The sequence below is a fragment of the Macaca fascicularis genome, chromosome 6 (genome assembly GCF_037993035.2).
Source record: "Macaca fascicularis isolate 582-1 chromosome 6, T2T-MFA8v1.1".
Classification (NCBI taxonomy): Eukaryota; Metazoa; Chordata; class Mammalia; order Primates; family Cercopithecidae; genus Macaca; species Macaca fascicularis.
Window position 1 is genome coordinate 187,491,380 of NC_088380.1, and position 14,931 is coordinate 187,506,310.

At 50.0% G+C, this 14,931-nt stretch overlaps 1 protein-coding gene across 1 annotated transcript; it reads right to left on the bottom strand.

The window, feature by feature from the left end:
- Positions 1-8,739: 8,739 nt before the first annotated feature.
- Positions 8,740-10,176, bottom strand: SCGB3A1 (secretoglobin family 3A member 1). Its single transcript, XM_045394673.2, has 3 exons — positions 10,085-10,176; positions 9,209-9,495; positions 8,740-8,889 (listed from the first exon to the last, which is right to left on the bottom strand). The coding sequence occupies exons 1-3, from the start codon at positions 10,137-10,139 to the stop codon at positions 8,866-8,868; spliced, it is 366 nt and encodes a 121-aa protein (XP_045250608.2). The 5' UTR covers positions 10,140-10,176; the 3' UTR covers positions 8,740-8,865.
- Between the last annotated feature and the right edge of the window lie 4,755 nt (positions 10,177-14,931).

Consider the following 14,931-nt stretch of genomic DNA (forward strand, 5'->3'; position numbering starts at 1 on the left):
TAGTCCTTTTTGTTAAGCAAATGATTTTTATAGGATCACATGTTTATAGGATCACATTTATCTTTTAATTGTTGCATTAAGATAGAGAACCGTTGCATTGCTTGTTTGTATGCCACATAAACACATTGCCAGATGGTATCAAAGAATTGACTTCATTCTAACAGTATTTTACTACTAACCAAAGTAACATAGTGTATTTATCTAAATGTTATATGCAGACAGTTACTGTGCCTATGTAAATCCTAATTAGTAGTTAAAGTGAGATGTATGTTCATATTTTTCTAGTTTAAAAAATATACATGAGGCCAGGTGTGGTGGCTCACGCCTGTAATCCCAGCACTTTGGGAGGCCGAGGCAGGCAGATCATGAGGCCAGGAGATCGAGACCATCCTGCCCAACATGGTGAAACCCCATCTCTACTAAAAATACAAAAATTAGCCAGGCATGGTGGTGTGTGCCTGTAATCCCAGCTACTCAGGAGGCTGAGGCAGGAGAATCACGTGAACCTAAGAGGCAGAGCTTGCAGTGAGCCGATACCATGCCAGTGCCCTCCAGACTGGCAACAGAGGGAGACTCCGTCTCAAATATTTATATATATACACACACAGAGAGATATATACATGTGCACACATATATACACACAAATATATATACATAGAAATTATTAAATTTAAAATCAGTGGTGGCTCACGCCTGTAATCCCAGCACTTTGGGAGGCTGAGGTGAGTGGATCTCCTGAGGTCAGCAGTTCAAGACCAGCCTGGCCAACCTGGTGAAACCCCGTCTCTACTAAAAATACAAAATTAGCCGGGCATGCTGGCAGGCACCTGTAATCCCAGCTGCTCGGGAGACGAAGGCAGGAGAATTGCTTGAATCCGGGAGGCGGAGGTTGCGGTGAGCCGGGATCATGCCACTGCACTCCAGCCTGGGCGACAAGAGTGAGACTTTATCTCAAAAAATATAATAATAATAAATAAGTTTAAAGATCATGTCTTTGCTAATTATTATTTGCTGAATTGTGAAGGGGTTTTAGTGATTCATTGTTCTCTTGATTCCAATTTAAGATTCTTTTGCAACAAAAGGAATGCTATCATGTATGCAATAATCTAAAGCAAAATACGTCAGTCTATGGTGCAGATTTTCTCACCAATATCACACTGACAATGAATGAACTAAAGGTGAAGCTCCAAGGAAAGGAAAAGCTTATTTGTGATGTTCACAGACAGGTACAAGAATTTATGTTGAAATTGAAACTTTATAATGCAAATCAAGAATATGAATTTGATGCATTTTCTGACATTTAAAATTTTAATTGTAATTTAACATTTTATAAGTTGCAAAAACTATAAGTAAAATTTGAAGCAAACACTGTTGATGCATTTACTTAGAGTAGCTGCCAAGCATGGTGGCTCACATCTGTAATCCCAGCACTCGGGAAGGTCAAGGCAGAAGGACTGCTCGAGGTTGGGAGTTTAAGACCAGCCTGGGCAATACAGGGAGACCCTGTCTCAAAAAAATAAAATTTAGAGTTTTTTTTGTTTGTTTGTTTTGTTTTGTTTTGTTTTTTTTGAGACGGAGTCTCACGCTGTTGCCCAGGCTGGAGTGCAGTGGCACGATCTTGGCTCACTGCAAGCTCCGCCTCCTGGGTTCACACCATTCTCCTGCCTCAGCCTCCTGAGTAGCTAGGACTACAGGCGCCCGCCACCGCGCCCGGCTAATTTTTTGTATTTTTAGTAGAGACGGGGTTTCACTGTGGTCTCGATCTCCTGACCTTGTGATCCGCCCGCCTCGGCCTCCCAAAGTGCTGGGATTACAGGTTTGAGCCACCGCGCCCGGCCTGCCACCGCGCCCGGCCAAAATTTAGAGTTTTTTAAATTATGCATTACTGCTTTGAATTTGATGTTCATATTCTAGAGTCAACGCAAGAATTCGTGAGTGCTTAGAAACAAATACTTTTGCTACAAAGTTCAATAGATTCCCATAAAACAGAAATAGCAGGTTTGTTGATGTGGGTCCAAAAAAAATTTAATGATTTTGGAGATTTGATTCAGTTATAAAACAAGTATATTTGGTACAACTTTGGTATGTGAATCAATTTTTAAGATTCAGCTCTATGATATTTATAGGAGATGCACTTTAGGTGTAAAGGTTACACATAGGCTGAGAGTACAAGGATGGAAGAAGATGTCATGCAAACAGGAACTATAAAAATTGGAGCTATACTAATGTCAGGCAAAATAGACTAGGAAACAAAATGTTCCTAGAGATAAAGAAGGATATCTTCTAATGATAAGCAACAACAAACAACAAAGCCCCAAACTACAGGAAGCAAAAGCTGACAGAATGGAAGGGAGAAATTGACAATTCAGCAATAATAAATGGAAATTTCAGTACCTTTCTCTCAATAGAACAGCTAGGCATTAATCGATGTGAATAGGAAACACCAACTGAACCTGATAGACAAGTAAAACAATACCAGAATATACATTTCTCCCGGGTGTACATGGAATATTCTCTAGGACAGATCATATGCGATGCTATAAAACAAGCCATAATAAGCTCAAAAGGATTGAAATCATACCAAATATATTATCCAATCGAAGTGAAACCAGGGAAGTTTGAAAATACTTTGAAATAAATGAAAAGACAATATACGAAAACATGGGATGCAGTGAAAGCAATACTTAAATTTATAAACACATTTTAAAAGATTTTGGGGCCACGCACGGTGGCTCCCAGCACTTTGGGAGGCCGAGGCGGGCAGATCACGAGGTCAGGAGATCGAGACCATCCTGGCTAACACGGTGAAACCCCATCTCTACTAAAAATACAAAAAAAAAAAAACAAAAAAAACCAGGTGTGGTGACAGGCACCTGTAGTCCCAGCTACTCGGGAGGCTGAGGCAGGAGAATGGTGTGAACCCGGGAGGCCGAGAGATCACACCACTGCACTCCATCCTGGGTGACAGAGGAAGACTCCATCTCAAAAACTGAAAAAAGATCTTAAATCTTCTTTTCAACTTAAGACACTGGAAAATGGTAAACCAAACCCAAAGCAAGCAGAAAGAAAGAAGTAATTAGAACTAGAGCAGAAAATCATGAAATAGAGAATAGAAAAACAGTATAGGGCCAGGCGTGGTGGCTCACGCCTATAATCCCAACACTTTGGGAGACCGAGGTGGGCAGATCACGAGGTCAGGAGCTGGAGACCAGCCTGGCCAACATGGTGAAATGCCGTCTCTACTAAAAATAGCAAAATTAGCTGGGTGTGGTGGTGCACGCCTGTAGTCCCAGCTACTCAGGAAGCTAAGGCAGGAGAATTGCTTGAACCCGGGAGGCAGAGGTTGCAGTAAGCCGAGATCGCGCCACTGCACTCCAGCCTGGCGAGAGAGGGAGACTGTCTCAAACAAACAAACTAAACAAAACAAACAAACAAAAAACAGTAGAGAATCAAAGACTGATTCTTTGGAAAGATCAGCAAAATTGATGAGCCTTTAAGTAGTCTGAACATAAAAAACTGCTTAAATTACTAAAATCAGGAATGAAAGGGAGACATTACTACCAACCTTTATAGAATAAAAAGGATTACTATGGAATGCTATGGACAATTGTATGCCAATGAATTAGACAATGTAGATGACATGGATAGATTCCTAGAAAGACACTACCAAACCTGACTCAAGAAGAAAAGAAAATCTGAATAGATGTACAGCAATAAAAAGATTGAATTAGTAATGGAAAAAACTACAAAATGAAAAGCATAGGCCCTGATGGCTTCACTGGTGAATGCTATCAAGTATTTAAGTTGATACCAATTCCTCACGAACTTCAAAAAGTAGAAGAAGGAACACTTTTTAACTCATTCTATGAGGTCAGTATTACCCTGATATCAAAACCAGACAAAGATATCTCAAAGAAAACTACATACCAATCACTTAAATATAGATCCAAAAATCCTCAAAAACATACTAGCAAAATAGGATTCAGCAACATATAAAAAAGGATTTTGCACCATGACCAAGTGGGATTTATCCAATTAATGTGATGCATTGTGTCAGTAAAATAAAGGACAAAAGCATAGGATCATTGACAAAACTTACTCTCCATTCAAAAACAAAAAACCGAGAACTTCCTCAATCTGAACCTACAGTTGATATTATACTTAATGGTGAAAGACTAAGACTTTCTCCCAAGAAAGCAAGGAATTCATGTTCTTGGATTGGAGGATAATATTAAGATGGCAATATTCCTTAAATTGATCTACAGATTCAATGCAGTCTCTATCAGAATCCCAGCTGACTTTTTGTTTATTGCAGAAATTTACAATCTAATCTTTAAAGACATATGGAAATCCAAGGGACCTCCAAAATAGCCAAACAGTCTTGAAGAGGGTCAAAGTTGGAGGACTAAAACATCCTGATTTTAAAACTAATTATGAAGCTACGGTAATCAAGACGGTGTGGTTCTAGCATAAGGATAGCATATTGGTCAATAGAATAGAATTTAAATCCCAAGAAATAAGCCCTTACATTTCTGGTCAATTGATCTGTGACAAACTTGCCAAGATATCTCAATAGGGGAACGTGTAGCATCCTCAATGAATAGTGCTGGGACAGCTGAATTCAGGCGTACCTCGGAGATATTGAGGGCTTTGTTTCTGGCCACTGCAGTAAAGCAAGTTGTGAACCTTTTGGTTTCTCAGTGCATGTAAAAGTTATGTTTACACGATAGTGTAGTCTATTCAGTATGCAATAGCATTATGTCTTAAGGAACATGCCTTAATTTTAAAATACTTTATTGCCTACAAATCTGAGCCTTCAGTGAGTGATAATCGTTTTGCTGGTAGAGGATCTTGTCTCAATGTTGATGGCTGCTGACTGATCAGGGTGGTGGTTGCAGAAAGTTGGGGCGGCTGTGGCAACTTCTTAAAATAAGACAATGAAGTTTGCAGCATTGACTCTTCCTTTCACAAAAGATTTTTCTATGTTGCATGCAATGCTGTTTGATAGAATTTTACTCACAGTAGAACTTCTTTCAAAATTGGAGTTAATCCCCTCAAAACTGGCTGCTGCTTTGTCAACTAAGTTTGTGTACTCTTCTAAAAACATCCTATGTGGTCATTTCAGTGAGGTTCGCAGCCTCTTCACTGGGAGGAGATTCCATCTCAATAAACCACTTTCTCTGCTCATCCATAAGGAGTAACTCCTCACTCCACTCCTCACCTGTTCAAGTTTTATCATGCGGTTGCAGCAGTGCAGCCACATCTTCAGTTAGGATTCACTTCTAATTCAAGTTCTCTTGTTATTTCTACCACATCTGCAGTTACTACCTGAAGCCTTGAACCCCTCGGTTATCCATTAGACTGGAATCAGCTTCTTCCAAACTCCTGTTAATGCTGGGGAATTTTTTTTTTGGCGGGGAGGACAGGGGCTTGCTTTGTCACCCAGAGAAGGGGTCTCACTCTGTCACCCAGGCTGGAGTGCAGTGGCACAATCACAGCTCGTTTTCTGGGCTCAAGTGACCCTCTCACCTAAGCCTCCCAAGTAGCTGGGACTACAGACGTGCGCCACCACACCCAGCTGATTTTTAAACTATTCTATACAAAGTCTTACCTTGTTCCCCTTGTTCAAGGGTGATCTTGAACTCCTGGGCTCAAGGGATCCTCCTGCCTCGACCTCCCAAAGTGCTGGGATTAGCCACCATGCCAGCCATAAATTTAAAAAAAAAAAAAAAAAAAAGCTGGGTACAGTGGCTCACACCTACAGTACCAGCTACTTGGGAGGCTGAGGTGGGAGGATCACCTGAGCCCAGGAGTTCAAGGCTGCGATGAGCTGTGATCGCATCATTACACTCCAGCCTGGGTGACAGTGAGACTCCACGTCTAAAAACATCAGGCATTTACAATTATACTTCCAAGTGTGATCTTGAGCCTTAAGGTTTTACTTACTCTTACATCATCAGCATCTTCTTTTAACTTTGTCAGAAATCTGACTTCAATGACAGTAACTTGATTACACGTCTGAGTTGTCACAGAATATGCACAGAAGGGCCTCAGTAGAGCAATGCCGCCAATAAGAGAAGTTTAAAATTATTTTCACAGTTCCTCTTGTCCTTGGGGTGGACCCATCCCAGGGCGTAAATTAAATTACTACATTTTTACATTACTTAGAATAGTTCCTTGGTGGTTAGGCCCCCATTAGAAACCAAGTTAAGTTTATTTGTTGTCCTAACTTCCACTTTTAGAGGCTGCTTTAAAGAATTTGCGTTTGGTCTTTTGTGGCAATATAAAATATTTTTCAAATAGTAACCATTTTAAAACATTTTATCCTTGGGCTGGGCGCCATGGTCATGCCTCAGTCCCAGCACTTTGGCCATAGCACTCTTGCCTTTGAGGGGTCGACTTTCGTTGTCTCACACATCCCTGCTGAAGCATATGTACCTTTTCCCCGTGATACACACCCTGCGGCTGGGAGTCGACTGCGGGGGATGCACCACCGCAAGTCCACCCGAGACGTGGCTTCTGGTTTTAAGTCCCTATTAAATGTTTATTTATGAGAAACTGAACTTGTCAGACTCTTTCTTCAGCCCCTTAGCTCCCTCGGTCTTTGGGGGCAGGTCTGCATATACCTGCTCACTGACGAACAGTATCTTTGGGACCAGCACGTCCAGGATTACGTTGGTCTCTCCTCCAGGAATCTACAGGAGGAAGGAAGCTAGACGTTGCAGCTGATCTTGGAACTTCAACTGGTATTCGCAGTTTCCCTTTTTTACTAAGCACTTTGCTTTCCCCCTGTCGTTTTCCTGGAAAGATTCCAGGGGTGGAGGGTAGCAGGGCCATCTCGGGATAGTACCACAGCCCACCCACCATCAGTTCCAACAAGCTCTACCATGTTCCCATAATGATTTACCTGGATGTTTTAATCCAGTTAGTTAAGGAATTCTTAGCAGACAACCTGCAAAAAGCCTGGATATATAATACTGGGGGAGGTGGGCCTGGGGTCATGGTGGGGTCAGTGTCCCCATGACCTTGTGATTCTCACTGTTGGTTCACTGTTGTCCAGACCAAAGCCTTCCCCACCCCGTGAAGATTCACAGCCCTGAAGGGCCTCGGGGGCAATGCGTGGATGAGATTTCATGGCATCTGGATCCAGGTGGCTTCTTCCCTGTTGTGGTTTGCTTGTGAACTCATCAAAATGGCCAAACTTTTTATTTTACTGTATTATTTATGTATTTTGAGATGGGGTATCTCTCTGCTGACCAGGCTGGAGTGCAGTGGTGCAATCACAGCTCACTGCGGCCTGACCTCTCTGATTCAAGTGATCCTCCCGCCTCAGCCTCCTGAGTAGCTGGGATTACAGGCACAGGCCACCATGCCCGGATAACTTTGGTATTTTTGTTTTGTTTTGTTTTGTTTTGTTTTGTTGACGGAGTCTCACTCTGTCACCAGGCTGGAGTGCAGTGACACGATCTTGTTTTGTTTTGTTTTTTTACACGGAGTTTCACTCTTGTTGCCCAGGCTGGAGTGCAGTGGCGCAATCTCCAGCTCACCGCAACCTCCACCTCCTGGGTTCAAGCAATTCTCCTGCCTCAGTCTCCCGAGCAGCTGGGATTACAGGCATGTGCCACTACACCCGGCTAATTTTGTATTTTTAGTAGAGATGGGGTTTTCCCATGTTGGTCAGGGTTGGTCTCAAACTCCCGACCTCAGGTGATCCGCCCACCTCGGCCTCCCAAAGTGCTGGGATTACAGGCGTGAGCCACTGCGCCCAGCTACCATCTTGGCTCACTACAATATCCGCCTCCCAGGTTCAAGCGATTCTTCTGCCTCTACCTCCTGAGTAGCTGGGACTACAGGCTCGAGCCACCATGCCCAGCTAATTTTTGTATTTTTAGTAGAGAGGAGGTTTCATCATTTTGGCTAGGATGGTCTCGATCTCTTGACCTCGTGACCCGCCCTCCTCAGCCTCCCAAAGTGCTGGGATTACACGCATGAGCCACCGCGCCCCCCCAGTTTTTGTATTTTTTGTAGAGACGGAGTTTCCTCATGTTGCCCAGGCCGGTTTCAAACTCCTGGACTCGAGTGATCCACCTGCCTCGGCTTCTCAAAGTACTGGGATTACAGGTGTGTGCCACTGTGCCCAACCAAAAAAATTTTTTTAATCTTGTGTGAATATTCACGATGGTAGAGGGGAGAAACCCTGCTCAAGCCACCTGGGGCAGAGTCATTTTTCCCGGCAAGGAAGTGTACTGGGAAGCTTCCCCTGAAATGGACGTCGATGTCTGGGTTCCCTGGGCACCTTCCCAGCAGCACTCGGATCAGTGGACAAAAGGTAGTCTGTCTGGTAGAGCAGAAGGAATCAAAGCCGCTAGGTTATGTGAACAAAACCAGCAGAAACCACAGGCAAAACAAGCCCAGCAGCGAATTTCCTGAAGCCCTCATTCCTTCCCCATTTCCGAGGAAGAAATCTACAATTACAGAGGGAAAAAAAATAAAAACTTTCAAATTTTAGCAACAAATGGCTTTGGCGCGTTTGCATTCTCGCCAGTCTTCAAGCAGTAGATAATTTTCATGCTTCTTCAACAGTTACAGACAGTTTACCTCTGATGCTGGCCCCCTCTCTCTGTGCCACCCGCAGACTCTCGCCCCCTCCCTCTCTCCCTCCCTCACAAAATCTGGGACTTGGCACCCTCGGTCCCCCACAGGCATCAGCATTTGGGTGAGAAAATATCAGGCTCAGGCTGCTCTTAACCACGTTTATTGAGAGGGGCCAGGGAAGGGGACGGGACGGTCCGCCCCGCAGTGGGATTTTCAGCCCCCGCGGGTGGGCAGCGTCTTGTCCTCAGGTGCAGCTGCTCCAGTCTTGGCTCAGCCAAACATCGTCAGGACCCCCTGGAAAGCAGAGGCCGAGCTTGAGGGCCCCAACCCTGCCCCCAAGAACTCAGGCTCTGCCGGGAGTGGGAGCGGGGCGGGTCCGCTGGCGTCTCCGGGGACGCGCACCCGCGCGGGGCCACCTCCGCCTTCCCCGCCCCTGCAGCTCGGATGCGCCCCACCCAGTTCCCACCGGGAGACCCAGGCTTATCCCAGGGACAGGGCTTGGAGGGCCGGACAGGAAACAGCCGTGACTAGGGCCTGGACACCTCTGGTGCAATTTTGAGGCTGGCCGGGAAGGGACGCGGGTGCAGGAAGGTTCCCGGGGTGCCCACGTTACCAGCAGGGTCTTCAGTGCCCCCATGGCCTCGGGGCCCAGCTCAGCCACACACTTCTGGGAGCCCTCTACGAGGTGGTTCACGGGGATGCCCAGGCTTGCCAGCAGGAGTTTCAGCAGGTTGAGGGTGCCGAGGGGGTTGAGGGTGCCGAGGGGGTTGGCCGCGCCAAGGGGGTCGGCCGCGGTGCCGAGGGGCTTGGCCAGGGTCCCGGCCGCGGCCTCTGTTCCCGACTCCAGCTCAGTGACAGGCTGGGCCACATGCTTGGCCGAACCCACAAAGAAAGCAGCAGCTGCAAGCAAACAGGGAGGGGTCACCGCCTGCGCGCGGGGGTCTCCAGAAGGCGGGCCCAGGACGCGCCCCCGCGGAGGGCGCCCAGGAACCGTCGCGCCCTGCCCGGCTCCCTGACCGCCCTCTCCGTCCTGCGCCGAGGCCTGCCGGGAGCGAGCCCCGGGGGCCTGGGGAGGCGGCCCCGCGCGGACACGCTGCAGGGACACCGGAGTGGCCTGAGGGTGGCGGGAGGACCGGTGAACTCTGTGCAGGCTCCAGGGCGGGCCCCCAAGGAGGGGACACTCGCGCTGCACCTTGCAGGATGAGGGGACGGTGGCCAGACAGGGGACAGACGGCCGTCCCCCGGCCACGGGCGGCCCCTGTCCTGGCTCGAGGCTGGAGAGAGCCCTGAGAGGAGGGAGGCCTAGGGCTGCAGGCGCGGGGAGCGCAGGCGCGGGGCCTGGGACGGGCCGCGGGGTAGCGGAGCCCTCCGGGCGCTGGGTGAGGCTGGAAGGACCCTGGGATCCAGGATCCGCGCAGGCAGGGGCGGGGCACAGCGGGCGCCGAGGCCTCAGGCCCCACCGTGCGGGCCAGGAGCCCAGGGCGCTCACCGGAGCCGCAGGACAGGGCCACGCAGAGCCCCAGGAGGGCGGCGGCGAGCTTCATGGCGCAGGGACTCGGGGCGCGCTGGGGACCTGTGGATGCCCGGGCCTGGCCACGAGGCTTCATATACCCGGTCCTCGCCCCTCCAGGGCCGGCCTCGCCCATGCTCCGGAGAAAGCCCTCCCTGCTCCGCTCATGGCCGAGCCCTGGCCAACTTCCTGCTGCGGCCGGCGGGCCCTGGGAAGTCAGTGACCCCTTCCCTGCCTGGGGTACTTCCTCTTGGCAGGGGCTGGGACCCAGAGCTGGGCCTTCTGCGAGCAGGCGGGCCTGGCCTTTGTCTCCCCGAGGCCCACCCGGTCCGCACCTTCACTTTGCGGTCTGACCCCATGGGCCTCACTGCAGGGCTGGGCCCTGGTGAGGCGGAGGTTCCCTCGCGCCAGAGCAGGTGCGCGGGCGGCGCAGGTCGGTGATCCCAGACCGTGGCAATGTCAGGCAATGGGGGTCCTCGTGGGCGCCTTCTGGGCTTGGGGAAGCCAAGGTGGAGGCGCCAGAGACGATCAGGCCTCACTCCTGGCCACCTCCCTGGCCGGGCCACAGGCAGCCATCGTGCAAACAGAAAGAGCTGGGGCGTTTTTCTGTCTTCGCAACTAGCCTGGACACTAGTGGATGGGCCTGGTTTGTTCCAGAGTCTCTCTAAATGTCCTCACTTGTCTGTCACTGCAGAAGTATGACAGATGGAGAGCAAAACACTTTTTGAAAAGTTTTGTAAATGATACATAAATTAATTTACTTTTAGCCCTTTTTTCCCCGTCTATTTTTTGACCCCAGGCATCCAGCATTGAGTGACTCACTTTTTGGTTCATGGCTGATCTCAGCATTCGTTGGTGCAAAGCCTCTCTTATTTTGTAAAGCGTAGCTGGCATGCATGGTGAACCGGCTCCTGGGTGGGAAGACCTGACTCTTCAGGCAGTGTCCTGGGATTCCTTTGCCATGGCTGATAGCATGTCTTATCCCTCAGCCACCCGAAGCTACTGCGGCCTCCTCCGCACCTGCAGACAGTTGTGGCTTGCTAACTGTCACAAACAGGTGCACACATTCACATTGTTCTGTTCATTTACACTTGTTTTTTTTTTTTTTCGAGACAGAGTCTTGCTCTGTCGCCCAGGCTGGAGTGCAGTGGCGTGATCTCAACTCACTGCAAGCTCCACCTTGCTGCTTCACTCCATTCTCCTGCCTCAGCCTCCCAAGTAGCTGGGACTACAGGCGCTGCCACCACGCCCAGCTAATTTTTTGTGTTTTTAGTAGAGACGGGGTTTCACCGTGTTAGCCAGGATGGTCTTGATCTCCTGACCTTGTGATCCGCCTGCCTTGGCCTCTGAAAGTGCTGGGATTACAGGCGTGTCGCTTACACTTTTTCTTGACTATTTTGTTTGGGGGATTTTTGTATTATAAATCTGGAGTTTGGTTGTGTTGTGTTTTGTTGGTCATCATGGAAGTAATTTTAATGGGAAATACATTTTCTTTTTAAAAAACATTTTGAAATTAATTCCTTTTTTGGTGCAGGCAAAGACACTGTCTTGCCATGTTGCCCAGGCTGGTCTCGAACTCCTGAGCTCACACAATCCTCCCACCTCAGACTCCCAAGCAGCTGGGATTAGAGGTAAGAGCCACCACACTCAGCGGATTTTGATTTTGTTTTTTGTTTGTTTGTTGAGACAGAGTCTCACTCTGTCGCCCAGGCTGGAGTGTAGTGATGTGATGTTGGTTCCCTGCAGCCTCCACCTCTCAGGCTCAAGCGCTTCTCCCACCTCCGCCTCCCAAGAAGCTAGGGCTCCAGGTGCGCACCACTATATCCAGCTACTTTTCTTACTTTTTGAAGAGACAAAGTCTCACTATGTTGCCCAGACTGGTCTGGAACTCCTAGCCTCAAGCAATACTCTTGCCTCAACCTCCCAAAGTGCTGGGATTACAGGTGTGAACCACCACGCCTGGCTTGATTTATTTTTATTTTTTGTAGAGATGGGGTCTCGCTATATTGACCAAGCTGGTCTCAAAATCCGGGCCTGAAGCAATCCTCCCGCCTCAGACTCCCAAGGTGCTGCGATTACAGGTGTGAGCCACCCTGCGCAGCCCATCTTCACCATCTTAAGGGTACGTTACATTAGCATTAAGCAGATTCACAATGTTGTGCAAACGTCACCACAGTCCATTTCCAGAACTCTTTTCCTCCTGTAAAACTGAAACTCTGAGCCCATGAAACAACTCCCCACCCCCCTCCCCCAGCCCCTGGCACCACCATTCTGTTTTCTGTCTCTGAATTTGGCAACGCCCAGCACCTCGTGAGTGGAATCGGGCAGTGTTTGTCTTTTGTGTCTGGCTTATTTCACTTAGCGTGATATCCTCAAGGTTCATTCACGACCTTCAGAGTTTCCTTCCTTTTTAGGGTAGGATACTACTCCACTGCCTGGCTGTGCCACATTTTCTTCCCGCGTTCGCTTCACCTGTGGGTGGACACATAGGCGCTTGCGTGTTTTAACTGCTGCTGTAACGTGGCCATGAACACGGCTGTACAAATGCCTCTCTGAGACCTTGCTGTTGGCTCTTCTGGGTGGCTCCTGACAGGTAGAATGGCTGGAGCCTGTGGTACTTGCCTGTGTCATTTGGCAAGGATCTGCCATCTCTCCCACAGCAGCGGCACCACGCTGCCTTCCCAGCAACAACGCACAAGGGTCCCAGTGTCTCCACATCCTCATGATGCTTGTTCTTCTCCTGAGCAGGGTCTAGCGCCTTGGCCCAAGCAACCACAGTGGATGCATCTTGGGAGCTGACTTTGGGGCCACCTCTCCCCATGCTGCCTGGGGACCGGAGAACACTGACTGTGGGAAAGACCAGGTGATGCGGAAGCCAAGAGGAGGGGAGGCAGTCATCCGTGGGTCCCCAGCAGCGCTTGGGGTCCTGGCCACTCCAGCGGCCCCTTGCACCTGCCTCCAGGGATTCTTTGTCTTCAAAATAGCCTCGCTCCCCCTTCCGGCTCACGGTGCCTGGGGTGGATCTGTTCCCATTTCCCACAAGCCGGCAGGGTGGTGACAGGCCCTCGTTCTCATGTGCCCCAAGGTTTCGGATTCCAAAAATCCATCCCCCAGCTCCCCAGAGAAGTGTGTCCCCGTTTCACCACTGACAGGGCCAAAGGGTGGGCTCTCCTCTCCTGAGCTTCCGTGGTCACCCCAGGCTGGGCCAGCCCCTCACCCCACACTGGCTCTGGGGACCACGCCTGGCGAAGCCTCTGCAGCAGCTGGGGGTCAGGCAGGCCGAGGGTCTGGCCTGTGTCTAGACCTGCACAGCTGGGTCGGCGGCTGCTTCTGTATTCGTTTCCTGAGGCTGCTGTGACAAGTCACCCCATACCTGGTGGCTGAAACCAGCACATTTACGCCGCTCACAGGTCTGGAGCCCAGAAGTGCGGTGTCACAGTGGTGAAATCGAGGTGTCCGCAGGGCTGGAGGAGCTTTTCCACTCCTGGCGTCTCCCTGCTTATGGGGGCTGCCAGGGCCCCTTGGCTGGTGACTGCGTCACTCCAGTCCCTGCCTCCCTGCTCACATGGCCTCCTCCTCTTGTGTGTGTGTGCGTGTGTTTGAATGTGCATGGGAGTGTGTGTGTGTGTGAATGTGCATGGGAGTGTGTGTGTGTGTTTGAATGTGCATGGGAGTGTGTGTGTGTGAATGTGTGAGTGTGCGCGTGTGAGAGAGGGACAGTGAATGAGAATGAGAGTGTGCATGTGAAGGGGAGTGAGTGTGAGTGTGAGGGTGTGTTTGTGTGAATGTGTGTACAAGTGTGTGTGAATGTGAGTCTGTGTGGGAGGGAGAGTGTGGGAGGGAGTATAGGTGTGGATATACGTGTGTGTGTTTGAATTGTGTGCAAGTGTGTGTGAATGTGTGTGTGTGAGTATGGGTGGGTGTGAGTGTGAAACCTCTGCCGCCATCGTATGAGTGTGTGTGGTGTTGCATTTAGGGCTCACCTGGGTAATCCAGGACAGTCCTCTCATCTCACTATGATGCCCCCAGTCAGGCTGCTGAGACTGTCCCTACTGAGCTTAACATTCTGAGGTTCCAGGAGGTGGGGAGTGGATGGACCCGGGGCCCGCCCTGCCCTCTAATCGCTGCCCCTTGAAGGCCAGGCCAGGTGTCAGAGTCCACCCAGCATGGGACGGGGCAGGTGCGCAGCGTCGTCACATCAGCCTGGCCTTCCCTGCCACTCCTGCTCGCAGCCCCTGCGGGCGCAGCTCTGCCGAGACACTGGGAAAGTGCTTGGCACTGTCTGCCGATGACACGGTCAGCCTGTCCTGGGTGGTGTTTGCAGGGCATCTTTTGGGCCAAAACAAACACACACACCTTGCTCGCTCCCACGAAATGCAGGAAGAGCTGGAAGGTAAACAAGCACTTTGCGGTTCTGGGAAAGGGGCCAGATACTGAATTCGGGGCCTACTGAAGGACCTCAGGGCCCTGGAGCAGGGTACTCAGCCCCTGGGTGCTCCTGCTGGGGGAGCCTAGAGGCTCACGGTGCCTCCGCCCGGCCCACACTGTGGCGGTGCTTCTGCGGACACCTGTGGAGGGCTGCCCAGGCGGCAGATGCCCACTCTGGTGCCCCCCTCTCTGATGCCCCCTCTCTCTCTGAGGCCCCCTCTCTCTGTGATGCCCCTCTCTGACATCCCTCTTTCTCTGGTGCCCTCTCTTCCTAATGCGTTGAGTACATAAATTATTAAGCAAACTGGGTTGAACTCCGGACACCCATGCCTCTCTGATGTGCTCACCTGGGCAGGTGAGTGCAGCTTCCCCCTAGAGCAGGCATCTTGGTGACTGTT

Bases quoted from the DNA above. Each gene is read 5' to 3' on its own strand.
- SCGB3A1 (XM_045394673.2), bottom strand. From the start codon at position 10,139: ATGAAGCTCGCCGCCGCCCTCCTGGGGCTCTGCGTGGCCCTGTCCTGC. The intron at 9,496-10,084 runs GTGAGCGCCCTG...GTTTGCTTGCAG, and splicing joins GGCCCTGTCCTGCGGCTCCG to CTGCTGCTTTCTTTGTGGGT. The intron at 8,890-9,208 runs GTAACGTGGGCA...TCTGCTTTCCAG, and splicing joins GGGCACTGAAGACCCTGCTG to GGGGTCCTGACGATGTTTGG.